General features: G+C 38.1%; 2 protein-coding genes across 3 annotated transcripts in view; one reads left to right on the forward strand and one right to left on the reverse strand.

Annotated features, from left to right (window-relative positions):
* Positions 1-4,090, forward strand: part of cuedc2 (CUE domain containing 2) — a 4,524-nt gene extending 434 nt beyond the window's left edge. The window contains exons 2-9 of the mRNA XM_083922976.1: positions 599-680; positions 785-928; positions 1,030-1,091; positions 1,266-1,396; positions 1,538-1,705; positions 1,814-1,878; positions 1,966-2,026; positions 2,176-4,090. Coding sequence (XP_083779102.1) covers positions 607-680; positions 785-928; positions 1,030-1,091; positions 1,266-1,396; positions 1,538-1,705; positions 1,814-1,878; positions 1,966-2,026; positions 2,176-2,322 — 852 coding nt within the window. The 5' untranslated portion in view covers positions 599-606 and the 3' untranslated portion in view covers positions 2,323-4,090. The remainder of the gene's footprint in view (positions 1-598; positions 681-784; positions 929-1,029; positions 1,092-1,265; positions 1,397-1,537; positions 1,706-1,813; positions 1,879-1,965; positions 2,027-2,175) is intronic.
* Positions 4,091-4,255: 165 nt separating this feature from the next.
* hif1an (hypoxia inducible factor 1 subunit alpha inhibitor) lies at positions 4,256-13,090 on the reverse strand. 2 transcript variants are annotated; one of them, XM_083923443.1, is made up of 9 exons: positions 13,017-13,090; positions 12,716-12,925; positions 9,061-9,311; positions 8,398-8,546; positions 8,133-8,278; positions 7,624-7,730; positions 7,068-7,131; positions 6,495-6,605; positions 4,256-6,226 (listed from the first exon to the last, which is right to left on the reverse strand). In XM_083923443.1, exons 2-9 carry the CDS (start codon positions 12,893-12,895, stop codon positions 6,170-6,172), a joined length of 1,065 nt encoding a protein of 354 aa, XP_083779569.1. In that variant the 5' UTR covers positions 12,896-12,925; positions 13,017-13,090; the 3' UTR covers positions 4,256-6,169. The 2 variants fall into 2 exon arrangements, with proteins under 2 accessions (XP_083779569.1, XP_083779568.1); XM_083923442.1 differs by having other exon boundaries at positions 12,716-13,068.
* Between the last annotated feature and the right edge of the window lie 274 nt (positions 13,091-13,364).

Here is a 13,364-nt window from a genome sequence, read left to right on the forward strand (position 1 = left end):
ATAGCTGACCGTTAAGTGTGACGCAAAAGCATCGTTTGGTGACATAAGCTACATAATATGTAACGTTAAGGTTACTCTGACATTAATTAACTTACTGTTTGTGTAGTGAAGACGTTATGTAGCTTCCTCGGCGAGTGTTGTGTCTTTTTTTCATTCTGACTAAATTGACTGTCTATCTTTATTTAAATGAATGGTCAAGTCTACTGAGAGGTTCATGTGACTATGGGTCGGTCGTAAAAATCAGTACTGACCACCACAAGTGTTCTGTCATGAAAGCATGGTGTTGCAGCTATAGTACGCTTTTACAACCAAGCTTTCGTAAGAACATATCAACTGTTGTTTTTGGTTATTTATGTTTACTTTATTTTATCCTCCAGTGTTTTTGTTTGATGTTTTCATGATCCCAGTGTCTTTGTTGTCTTGATCTGTTGTTTTTAGGTTTGGTTTGATAATCAATTTTTTTGGAAAGCATTTTGTAACCTTGTTAAGAAAAGTGTTATAGAAATAAATAATATTCTATTATTATAACTGCCCTTACCATCTGCTCTACCCCAAATCCAGTACATTGACCGTCTGTTTTTCCTCTACTGCACACTAGAAAACGCAATGGACCTCCACAAAATCATCCACAGTGCGCTACACGAATTTATTCAGGCCTACATTCCTGATGCAGATCTCAGGTAAACTATTCTCCAGCTTGTTTTGCATCCTCACAATTAAAGTCTAGTTCAGGCTGTTTTACTTAAACCTCTTTTTGTTTTGTTTTTTTTACTACTTAATGCAGCACACTGGATGATGTTCTTCTGTCTTACATCACTGGAGTCCTGGAGGATCTCGGCTCCCAGCAGAGTGTTGAGGAGAACTTTGATGTGGAGGTCTTTGCAGAGATGCTAGAAGCTTACATACCTGGTTTTGCTGAAATTGACAGGTAAACAGACAGTTATACCTTTTCTCTATTCTGATTGCTCTGTGTCTGTGATAAACACACCCAGACAACTACTTAATAATACATTTTCTTTCATTCTGCAGTGTCAAAGTCTGTGAAATGATGTTCAATCTGGCTTCAAAACTAGCCACTGCTCGGACCATAGGTAGTGATTTTATTGTTATTTATAATGCTTGCAGTAAATGTTATCTTCATTTTCATAATCTTACCAAATGCGTTAGCAAAACAAACTTAATTGGGCAGTGCCACTCATTTTATTTAAGGATCATAAGGCTTACATTCATACCACAGTGTGCTTATGTCATTTTTCCCTTTTTAGCTGATGAAGACAACGTCGAGCCTAAGGCAAGGAAAGAAGAGATTTCATTGAAACTCACCACCCTGCTCAGTGAACCTCCACCAGGAGAAACGCAGTGCCTTAAAACACAGACAGAGGGCGCCACTGCCAAGGTTATAGTTAAAGCACATTGTTATCCCTTTCTTGATGCTTTTGAATAACTTTTATTTAACTTGTGCTTGTTATGTTTTCTTACTGTTGATACTGTTTACATCCACCTAAATTGGAGCTAAACTAAATGTGTGTGTGTCCAGCTACCAGCGTCAGAGTGGGAGTCCCAGGAGCAGCACCTGCTGGAGATGTTTCCCAAGTGTAGTTTGTCTGAGGCTCGCAGCGCTTTGTCTATTGCCAAAGGAGACATGGAGGAAGCAGTGCGCCTCATCATAGAGGGTGATGTTCAGCTCAGCCCCACTCCTCTTAATGTGAGTCTCTGCTGCACACAAAACAACCTTGCTGTGTTTCTTGTCAGCCGCTGCCTCCCATTGCTATGGCCTGCTAGCAGACTGATTTGATGCTTTTATGTCGCTCAGGTAAACCAAGGGAAGAGTATTTCCACACTGGCAGACCATAAACTTAAAGAAAGCATCCTTGAGAAGTGAGTAAGACTGCTGTCTTCCTGTGGAGAGCACAACTGGCCTCATTTTTTAGTTTCTCTGTTTATGACTTTGTTTCATTTCCATAGGTACATGCATGTGGACAGGGAGGATGATAAGAAAACACACCGGCCCGTCCCTCCCAAAGACGTAAGTTATACTCCATATATCTCTATATATATGGTATATATCTATATCTATATATAGATACAGATATATACAGTATATATATATATATATAGAGATATATACGTACATATAACAATAAAACTTGCATTCTTGCGGGGTCTTTTTTACAGGCTCCAAAGAAGCTAGTTCGGTACCACAGTAACCAGGTGGTAACCACAAAAGGAGAGCGATATCAGCTTGTGAAGAAAGACGAAGAAGAGGACATGAAGAAGACATACGTCAACCTCAAGCCTGCGCGAAAGTACAGATTCCATTGACAGCGAGCACACTGGTGTAAAAGCAGCTACTGACAATATGGTTTACACCTTCTTTTTTTTATTTACGTTAATTTTTTTGTTTCGATTTTTCCCACGTAAAGGAACATATTTGTAAGTGTATCAGTGGCTTATTTTAAATATTGTTACCATTATATGCCTTGGTTACATTACAGTGTTTCAGTTGCTTGAGGAACTTTTAAAATTTTGTGTGATATTTTGGTCAGGGTGTTGTAACTTGTGTTCTTGTTTGCGTAACAACGGCCTAACGTATCTCCTTCTTCGTCATCTCAGCAGGTCTGATGTTGCCCTGACATTAGTTTCTTTTTAGCTCTTCATTTTCTTTTCCTTTTTCTATTTTTAATTGTCTTTAACTTTCAATAGACGATATAGATTCATTGAAGTTGTAGAGATGAATCTATTGTCATTTCTGTAAATAGGTTCTTGTGGTGCTGTAGGGTTCCTTCTGGACATTATAGGTCTCAACTGCTTTTTTTATGTACATATCAAATCATTGATGCCAATTTCATTTAAAGTTCTATTTTTACATCATAGGAAAACAGTGCTGTTTGGTCAGGCCTTTTGATTTAGACTGTTTGTTGTGGTAAAAAGAGGTTTTCAATTGAAAAAATCTTCCGGGAAATATAGATTTTTTTTTTAATGAACATTTGTACAACAGGTAGTTGGTCGGTCCCTTGGTTGGATACCTATGGTGTGCTGTAGATGTCTAGTTTGTATAACGTATGATACACCCACAGTATTGTTTACTCACAAAGATTAGACTTTAATGTGTACAGTACTGAATGTCTACTAAAGAATCTGTCCTGCACGAAGCAGGTTAACAGAGTTATCTGGATAACGTTGCTGAACCAGTCAGTTTTTTTTTCTTAATCTGTTCCCATTTTGAGCAAAAAATGATCCAGATAACTTTGAATAATGAAGGACGTTCTATGCTTTTGAGGCAGATGAGTACCATGACGAGTAAATATGCTGCTAGCGGTTAAGTCCACAAGAGGAAGTCCACTGTTCTGATTGTTTTTTATCATCGCCCATTACACCCCTTAGGGCAAATAAAGTAAGTGTATGGGATAATATGCAAACGTTTTACACTAAAATTCTTTTTTTTTTCTTTATAATTTCTAAAATGAAAAACCCATTGAAACATTAAGACCTTGGCTCATAGCCCTCCAGAGGTGAGATTTGTAGATGAAAGAGCATCATTTTTGGCATCATGACGTGGAGGACTGTGGTTGCTCCTTAAATGTTAAGTGAATCATGCTGCGGGAGGACCTGATTTTAAAGTTCACTCCAATAGCATTATCTTTATTTTTGATATAGATGTTTAGATTCGCAAAGACTCCGATTCATGTATTTATTGTGAAGAGGGCCATCATGTGCTTTCAGGGTCTGTTTACATGAAGTGGCTCTATCGCGGCTACTTTCATCTCATTTGTGTTGTGAATTTTGCTTCGCTTGTGATTGTTAGTTGTGGAAACTTATGACTGGATTCTTATTAGTTGTACAGTAGGATAAATGGGTTGGTCAGGTGTTTCTTTTCTACAAATATAGTTCTGTTTTCCCTCTGCATCCATTTCCAGCAATTATAAGCAATTGTTTTTGATTGGTGGTATAACATAGAGTGTAGGTGTAACACTATCCAGTGTTGAAGAGATGTTATTACTGATTTCCAGCAGCAATTTTGTCTTTAATAACTATATGAACCTGTTTGTTTTATTTTTTTCAGTTTGAACAATACTCTGAGAAACTGCTGACGCACAATTTGTAGTAAATAAATACACATTTTTATAGCTCATTCACATTGTATTCTTTAAATTGTTCACAAAGCACAAAATGCTATTTTGTGTATGAGAAATCACATAAAGATCTCAGTTGCAAACCAACTTTAATCAGAGGAACAAGGAAAGAACATGCCATATCGTCAGAGCACAAAACAGAGATCCATAAATAAAAATGTGCCTCTATCTCTATGAACCCTTGTCAATCCCACATTTAAAGCTCTTAAATGAGTGAAAAGAATTATTTTGACCATAAAATACACATTTTAAAAAATCACCAGTTGTTGCAACAGTTAGTGCCATGCCATCTTAAGCAAGGCACATACATTTATCAGCAATAGAACAGAGATGAAACTTCAGTCTTACATTAGGTGAATTATTTTTTTTACAGACGAAGTATCTCTGTTACATCGTTCTGCAATGTGTAAGAAATAGATATGCACAGTAATGCAACAATTTAAAGGTTAATCATAGCAAAACCCTGAAAACCTGTGTATTCCTAGTGAATTAAGTATGTGGATACCCCTATTTTATAGTTCACAACTTATGGATCCATCCATTGTTACAGGGAAAGAAAGCTTTCTGAATATAGAGATACCCATCTTCAGGTTTGTATGTTGGTTTGGCACATTTAGAACATGTGAAGTTGTCCTCCCCTTTTTTTTGCACTTTCATCTTGCTCTGTTCGTACAAAGTACAAATAAGTGCATTGTTAACAAACAGTACTTATAAGAGCAAGTGCAGGTTTCCAACTGGAATTAGACTTTTGTATACATTGCCGTGTAATTGTATCTCAGGTCTGCTGCGCGTAATACAGCATACTGAAAATTTGTACTGCTGCAGTATAGTGCATGGAGCAGGCAACTATACAACTTTCCCACTAGGTGGTTCATTGTGTTGCACAGCAATGGCTGATACAGAAGCTACATCCTTGCAGATGATCTTGCATGTCCAGTCCGTCAGCAATATTTTAACTAATCCTAACATTTTAGCAGCTCACTTTTAACCAATTTTACAGTTTTAACCGTCTTATTCCCAAGAAAACATCACCGGTAATTACTCTGAGAAGTTTCCCCCAAAACAGTGACTTACTGTATTTTGTTCTATGTCTTTAAGATGACTGTATTTGCAACTTAAATTGCAATATGTCATTTATTTTCCCCTATTACTAGTACGCAGAATGGCACATTCGATAAAATCAAGCAAATTTTAAATAAACACAAAGCAGCATCGCTCAGCTAAAACAATTTAGCTGCAAGCAGTCACATATTCCTTCAGATGAATATATGAGCCCATTTTTTCACACCCACACACTTTAAATCACTTATCTTCTGTGTCTTATTGCCGTGCCTATGCTGTCTTCTTTGCAACAGAACATTCTTGCTGATCACTTCCTTAAACCCTGTAGGTTGGTTGTGGAGATCATGCAGATTATAAGGATAAATATTTCAAAAACACTTAAAAGATGTGTCACCTTGAAAGATATGAACCAAATTGGCTTTAAAGCTGTCCTTGTGATAAAGATGGAGAATACAATATGATCACTTCACACTTAGTAATCAACCCACAACAGTGTTGTGACATGTATATAATAAATGTCCTGTATACTTATCCATTAGTGGTCAAAATATTGAGGTTGTTTCCAAAGGAGGTACCGATCTAAGACAACTTCTAACTGGGTGATCAAATGCACCCCAAAGACCCATAAGCTTGAATTATGAGAATGTTAGGAGAACACTGATTTCCGAATATATACGTAATATATCTAGACAGAAGCCAAATGACGCCTTCTTTTTAAAGACAAAAGAAAAAAAAAAGGTTTCTTCAAGTAGGGCGAATTCCCATGAGTTAGCCACGTTTCTTCTGTGACTGATGTATTTGCAATGACCATGGTACTTGGAGACAACTGAAGCAGAATGGTTTCAAGATGTCTGCTTATTGCCGTACGGTGATACGTAGCTCCAAAGCCTGGATGCGCATTATGCATGCAGCAGTCTCATTTTCACGGCAAACGTTTCCAAAGCAGTTTAGTTAACAGTTTTAGGAGTGGGGCTCTAACTGAGATCCTGGTCATATCGCCCGTTGATCATTGTTTTGAGTAAAGGTCCAACCTACAGAAAAACAAAAGGACTCTTGTTTAGGATAAGATACTTCATAGTGCCATTACATTGTTTTACTCACTGTCCAGGACTGCATATATCTTTCCTTTGTACTAAATCAGGTAAGCCATAAATATTCACAGTAATTGGGTTGCTGGAAGGGTCAGCAAGCCCCGGGGATTCCATGTAACAGGTGACCTACATTTTAATCTGTGACATTCAAGTGTGACTTATGCAACTGATGATGGGACTAAGAGTTTGTATCATCAAGTGATTTTACCTCATGTGGGTCTCCAAGTGCTTCTCCCAGCATTTTCTCAATATTTCTCATAATGGCCACCTTCTGATGAGCTCGCAGGGGGTATTCTATCCTTTTGGGTGTGGAGGCGCCCTGGTCAAATGAGTCAAATAGGTGAGTGATCATGAAGAAAGGTTCCATACGGTAAAAAGTGAGATTTCATGTCTTTTTTTTATTATACGTGCTTTCTAAATACTGTGAAAGTATCAACACGATCAATCCACAAAGAAATGCACACAGCGCATATTCAGAAACTGTCTTTAAAAGAGCAAACGGGACTATACAGATGGATGGACGGATGGATGGACGGATGGATGGATGGATGGAAGGATGGATGGGTATTGCTGCTACAGTGCCGGTACTGTGCCACTAATCAGAGCAGACTGAACTTTATATTCAGAGAGACTGTATGAGGAAAACTAGTGTGCTTTTTTATTTTTATTAAATTATGTAAACATATTCTAGAAGAAACCCATAATAAAAGTATCAACATGACAGGTGAGCCAGATGCAGAACCTTTAGAATAACTTGCTGTAAAGACTCAAATATACATACTTTGTACCAGAAGTTTACAGTGATCGTCACTCCACCGTTCAACAGTGATTCAATGTGATGCCACCTGGGGAAAGAAGAAGAGTAGAATAACTAAACTGATTAAACTATAATAGTCACCAAATAAATGTAGGTTTATTGTTTTCTACAACTAAAGCTTATGCAGCAAGGGTTAATTTTTTATATTGGCTCCTAAAGTTGGAACCCTCCCAGGAAACACTTTAAACCAACACACACAAAGGACTGTTATAACTGTTTTCATTTGTGTCTTATGAGTTAGCTTATAAAATACCTGCAATGCCCTGCACACACTGTGGATTCATTCTCCAACACATTAGTTTTATGTATCTATTATTAACAACTGCATAATAATCTAGTTACTATTGATTAATATCATATTGAAACACAGGTAGCAAAAGGAGGAAAGCTCATCCATCATCTCGCAGAAAAGCCAAGAAACTAAATTCCCTGGAGATAATCATGTGATTTAGCGGTGGAGCTTTTTTTATCCATGTTAGTATTTAATTCTAGAAAGATGACAAAAAAAAGTATTTCTTACCAGTACATGGGGATGTAGAGCACATCTCCTGGGCCCACAACAGTCTCATAGCCAACAACATTTTTAAAATTGGGAAACTTCTCATAATCAGGGTTATCAAAATCAACCTAGAAATAAAAAATATAGATTAATTACAAAAGCATGAACATATTAAACATCTTGTATGCAACCTTATTAACATTAAAATACAAAATACAAATAATACGTTTTCTCCCTAAGTTTCTGACATTTGTCAAAACAAATTTAAAATAAGTCTAATGTTAGTAATAATGCCAGTTTTCCTGTTTTTATGCATGACTTTATTTCAAGTAATCTGTAATCTTCATAACTGTCTTAATGTGTAGAAGTCATTGTATAATGTCCCTGAGGGGTTTTCCTCTTTCTGAGAGCTGTACTGTGAATTATCACTATATAGATGACTATAACAGAACTAAATCACTAATACGATCAATTATACCTATAATTTCAAATTATTAAACCCTATAGGTGAGTTTCTATACGTGTCTTACTTGGCTCTGTCTGTCACAGGGGTGGTGCACGGGGTACGGATAGAGACACTCAAACTGGTCTGGAGGGAAGAGGATGCATCTCTTATGGCCTTTGATCTGTGCAAAGAAGTTTTGCTGCTCGTCGTAATGTGCTGGTGTCACATTGCCTGGGGTGAGAAAATATTAACAGAAAATGTGATGTGTGAAAACTGAGGACAACATTATACGGTAGGAACTGTGAAACTGCATTCCTTTCGCAGTGGATAACTACTGTAAGAGCCCTTACCCTCCATGCCAATGAGCAGAAGGTTGGATGTCAGCTGTCCCCAGTTCCTCTTGGCTTGCTGCTTGTTGATCCAGTTCCAGTTGAAACCAAGGAAGTCAACAACAATCTTCTTACCTACTGTGTCATTCAGGGTCTGCTGCAGATATATCCTTGAAATACATGAGAAAAGAGCCTATACTGAGTCCTGAAACAAGTCGCAATGCAGCTAATTTTCCGAAGCGCTTTAAATGTGTCTGCAGTATATAAGCTTGTTTAGAAGGCGCTTCTATTTAAACCATGACGAAACAATATGACATTGAAGGAAACGGGCCGTAAAAAATAAAGAGATAAGAGCCCCTGTAATCGGCAGCGAGTCAAAACAGCGATTTCACTCTAGTAAGTGATCCGTGTGTGTGCCGCTGGGCCAAGTCAGGTCAAAGTAATAGGCTTCCCCCCTGATTCTCCTGTGTAAATGCTTAGTCATTTGCTACAGTGCCCTGTGCTGAAATTGCATTTCATGAGAGGAGACACCCTTCACTGTCAAGCACACCTGCAGCACAGTCACATCTTGTTCCTGACACTTCAGAGGATTTTGTCTAGATTGAGAATCAGCCCGGGCAAGTTTAATACAAACATAGCATCATGTTCTTGTTCCAACTAAATCTACTTATAAATATATCTTACCTCTCCTCTCCTCCCATGTTCTCGGTTATATGCATTTTATCCACAAATTCAGAAAATTTCATTTCCATCCGTTGTGACTTGGGGACAAAGTTCTCAAAATTAGCCATTTTCTTCTCATCATAGTAGAGGAATTTGTGGTTTTCTGCGGTGTAAACAGAAAAGTCTCCATTTCCAATGTTCTCCTGTAGGTATGCAATGTCCCATTTGAGAGCAGGATACACAAGGTTTGTGTCTGTTAAAACCACTGGTTCCTAAAAAACAGATAAAGAACATTTAAATAATACAAATACAAAAACAAATGGTTGGCTTATTTCAGGAGAATTAGTCCATACATTTGGGGAAAACAAGGACATGTCTCTTTAGAATCACTGCAAGACTACTAGAGGGCTTTATTACTGGTGACTGCAATGGAGTAATCTGCTATCATAGTTATACTTTAGGGTTGAAGTGGTTTTTTTAATGTATAGTAGTTGTGTGAATCGGTTGTTTTTTGTCACATTTTCAAAATTCTTATTCTTATTTGTCTTTAAAAGCCCAACCTTTTATGTAATACATCCCCACACGCGCCCGCGCAGTACATTAATAGTGCCGTCTCTGTGGCATAGGACTCCCACAGCTCCGAGGGCTACGTGACTAACTGAACGTAGACTGGTGTGCGCGCTCCCGTTGTCGCGCTCTTTCTCTCTTTCTCTCTCTCTCGGTTTCACTTTCGCCTTAGAGCGAGGCATGACCGCGCTCCGAAAGAGTTGAATAAAGGTGTATTGGATGTCATTGGCTGCTTTGAGCGTATATTTAAATAATACAAGTGTATCTTAACATCGTGCGTCTTCCTGAATAGGACGTGCAGGCGCTCCACACTGTTTTAATATGGATTTTTATTTTTCTATTTCTATTAGAGCGACGAGCCATATTTGGACATATCAGTGTTGTGCTTATAACACTCTCGCACGCGCGCGTGTGCCATTGGCGGCTGTTCGCCAGGATACAGAACATTTCTTTACATGTGCTGCACTCGTGCATTTATCCCTGCATTTATGCATCAGAGTTTAGAAACTAAGAAATAGTCCTGTTGTAAGGTCCTCATACCAAACAAATGACAAGCCAATAACCTGCAATATATAGTTATATTATCGAGGAAGCATGTATGCATCATGTAGCCTGTTATTATCCACAGTGGACAATGTGTATGCAATAGTGCAAACCATGCCCACTGTAGTGAATAATATAATACATGATGCACAAATGCTTGGGTTTTTATCGTTCACATTTATGTTCTTCAATAACATTCCTATAAATTGCAAGAACAATAGCTTATCATTCTTATTATATTACCTCTGACTTTTGTTGCCCATCACAATCTATTTTGTCTGCATATTCCAGTCCACACACCTTTTTCCCACATAACTTATTGGAAGCAGACTTTAAGCACCTGTGATGACAGCTGTATATCTCACAGTGCACATGTTAGGGGAAAATATGAATCTCCGAAATGTTTTGAATGAACACTCAGTCATTCAGCACCAGTTTATGATATTACAACATAAAAACATAGAAATCACATGGAAGAAATATCACTTTCCCTGACATGTTAAACAAATAACTTGAAATGAAATGTTTTTCACTTCACTTGAGCCACTTTGAACACATGAACATAAATTCAAACATTGCGTGTAGTTTCGTTTGATGACAATGTTCCTATTCTTGTAAACCATTTCTCAAGAGCTGATACTTGTAGGTTAGAAATCACCGAAAGCTGAGTGGAAATAGTGAACCTGCTCGGGTCTGACAAGTACTGATGATGACACATTCCTGTGTACACCAAGAGTCACTATATAGAAGAGAAAGGTTCAGTACTGTTGATACAATAAAAATAAATGTTATTAATAATATTTGGGTATGTTAACACATCTTTTTGCATTGTACCACTAACATCAGTAAACACTACTAATCACAAAGAAGGTATGATTGTGGCAAACTAATGACAATAAGTATGTACGCACTTTTCTTAACAATGTTGTTCTTAAAAGAAAAGAAAACTGAACCAGACAAGGCAGAAAAATGAGAATAAGAACTCACAGATGAAATAAAACCAATATAGGAACAAATAAATGGGAATAAAAACCGTATAAATACGAACACATGAAACATTTCCAAATCAGTCACACAGCCCCATGAGGCTTCTTCCTTCCATTTTCCAGTTTCTTTCAGCCACCATCATGTTATACCTAAGCTAATTATCGCAAGACAACCAAATGTGTCGGTGCTCTCTCTCATGTCTTAAGCCCAGAGAGAAGTAAAAATAGCAAAAAGTGTAATCAGTAAATAGCTTTAGAGCTTTAGTTGATGAATCATTTCTATATCCCTTAGAACCTTTTAAGGTAGGGTGAATTGTCATTTCCTTTTCGATAGATATTATAACAACACGCAGCCATGCACTTCTATGTAAATTATGTGCAGATTACTCATTGCGCCATGAGGAAATGTGTCCATGTTGAACAGGTATGCAGCCCTCCTGGGAAATGCTCCAGCTGACATTGAAACTGAATAAAAATAATGAGAGATGGCATGAGGTTTGTCTCCACGAGTGACAAAAATAGGCCATGCATTTAAACCTGTTATCGTGTGCCTGCTCGTCAGCTTTAGGTTAAAGAAACTAATTTCACTGCTTTCAAAGACAAATACCTCTCAGAATATAATGAAAACTTATACACACAGACACAATGTCTCTATTTGAGTACCCGTCCAAATCGAGCATGAGAGAGAGCAAATGATGAGAGGGAAAGGGGAAATCTACGATAAATCCCATAAAGGAGGAACACTGCTTCTTTCTGTGGGTAATAATAAATCAGTAGGGTGTCCAGCAGTTGTTTGGGGGTTTTTTTTCAACCACATGTCCAAGGCAAACTACCTGATGTGACATTGCTGACTGGATTATACCCTTGAACTTGAATCCCAGTGGTCTTTGTAGTTTTATTGCGCTATCACAAATACAAATCATTTACCATTGGGCTGCTTGTTATAATGCTTATTATAATGTACTGATTATCAAATGTGGGGAAAAATGCAATCACCTTGGTTCTTTCTTTAGGATGTAGATTATTGTCACATAGTTTTCTTAACTGTAAATCATATTTCTGTCAATAATTCTACTTTCAGCTCTACAGATGTATCTTATAAGATACAGTGATCTCACCATTAAAAAACACATATTGAGCATGAAGGGATTTTAATAAAATTAGGTTATGAATGCGGGATAGATAGTGTATATTATTATTATTATATTGCCACTTGCTGCTGCTCATGGAGGGATTGTTGGGTCTCTGTAAATCATGAATAAGTCACAGAGTGAATAAGTAGTGTAGACCTACTCTATGTGTGAAGTGTCTTAAGTTGTCTTCTGTTGTGGTTTGGCACTATTAAAAAAATGTAATTGAACAGAAAAAAAACTCATCTCTCTCAACACCATGCATGCTGGGAAATAAAACCCAAACACAATTATGCAGCCTATGGGTTTACTTTCATTTTCATCAAGTCGCTGATGACTGTTTTTGCCCATTAAAGTGTTATAAACAGGGGTTTGTGGTGCCTTCAGGTTCTTGTTATGATATCTCTTAACTGGCAAGTGAGGTGTGTTTAAAGTTTCGGGCAGTTTTACCTCGTTGTTTATTAGTATCTCCGCTCTGGGGTCCGTATGAGACATTCTGGGAATGGGCTGGGTTGCGAAAGAGTATTTTCGGAGCTGAGACTCATCCCAGCCCCGGTTCTGGACGCCGGCGAAAGCGGCGTCGCCTTCGCTCGCCGCCGGATCAGCCTCCACAACGGTGGCCGCTGCCATGGTCAGCGCTGATAGCTGCCTCCGTCCTTTCTGAAGAAAAGAAACAACCAGGCACTTGCTTTTTGTTCCGGACTCTACTCTGCTAGGCTACAGAGACTTTCATACAAGCTTCCCCATTCACCGTTATTCAATTAATGAAGGAAATATCGCGCCTTCTCGGTGCAGCCGCTCTCCCCGTGCCTCTGTTCCGTGTAGGTGTTTACACACCGTGTTGACAGCAAGAAAACAAACGACTGGCCTACAAAGAAAAATACCGCGACCATTTTACACCCACCGTATCAGACAGCGACACCTACTGCACTGGGGAACTAAATGCTCATACTGTGATAAGTTGTCTTTACCACTAGAGGGAACTATTGTATTTTGTTTTTCATGCACTTGTTCAGAGAATAAATGGTGAATGAGATCATTTAGTTGACAGATTACATTTAAAGTCAGAATAATCCTGTGTACTTTACTTCAGTAGGCT

This window comes from Echiichthys vipera, assembly GCF_963691815.1.
Source record: "Echiichthys vipera genome assembly, chromosome: 11".
In the NCBI taxonomy this organism is placed as follows: domain Eukaryota; kingdom Metazoa; phylum Chordata; class Actinopteri; order Perciformes; family Trachinidae; genus Echiichthys; species Echiichthys vipera.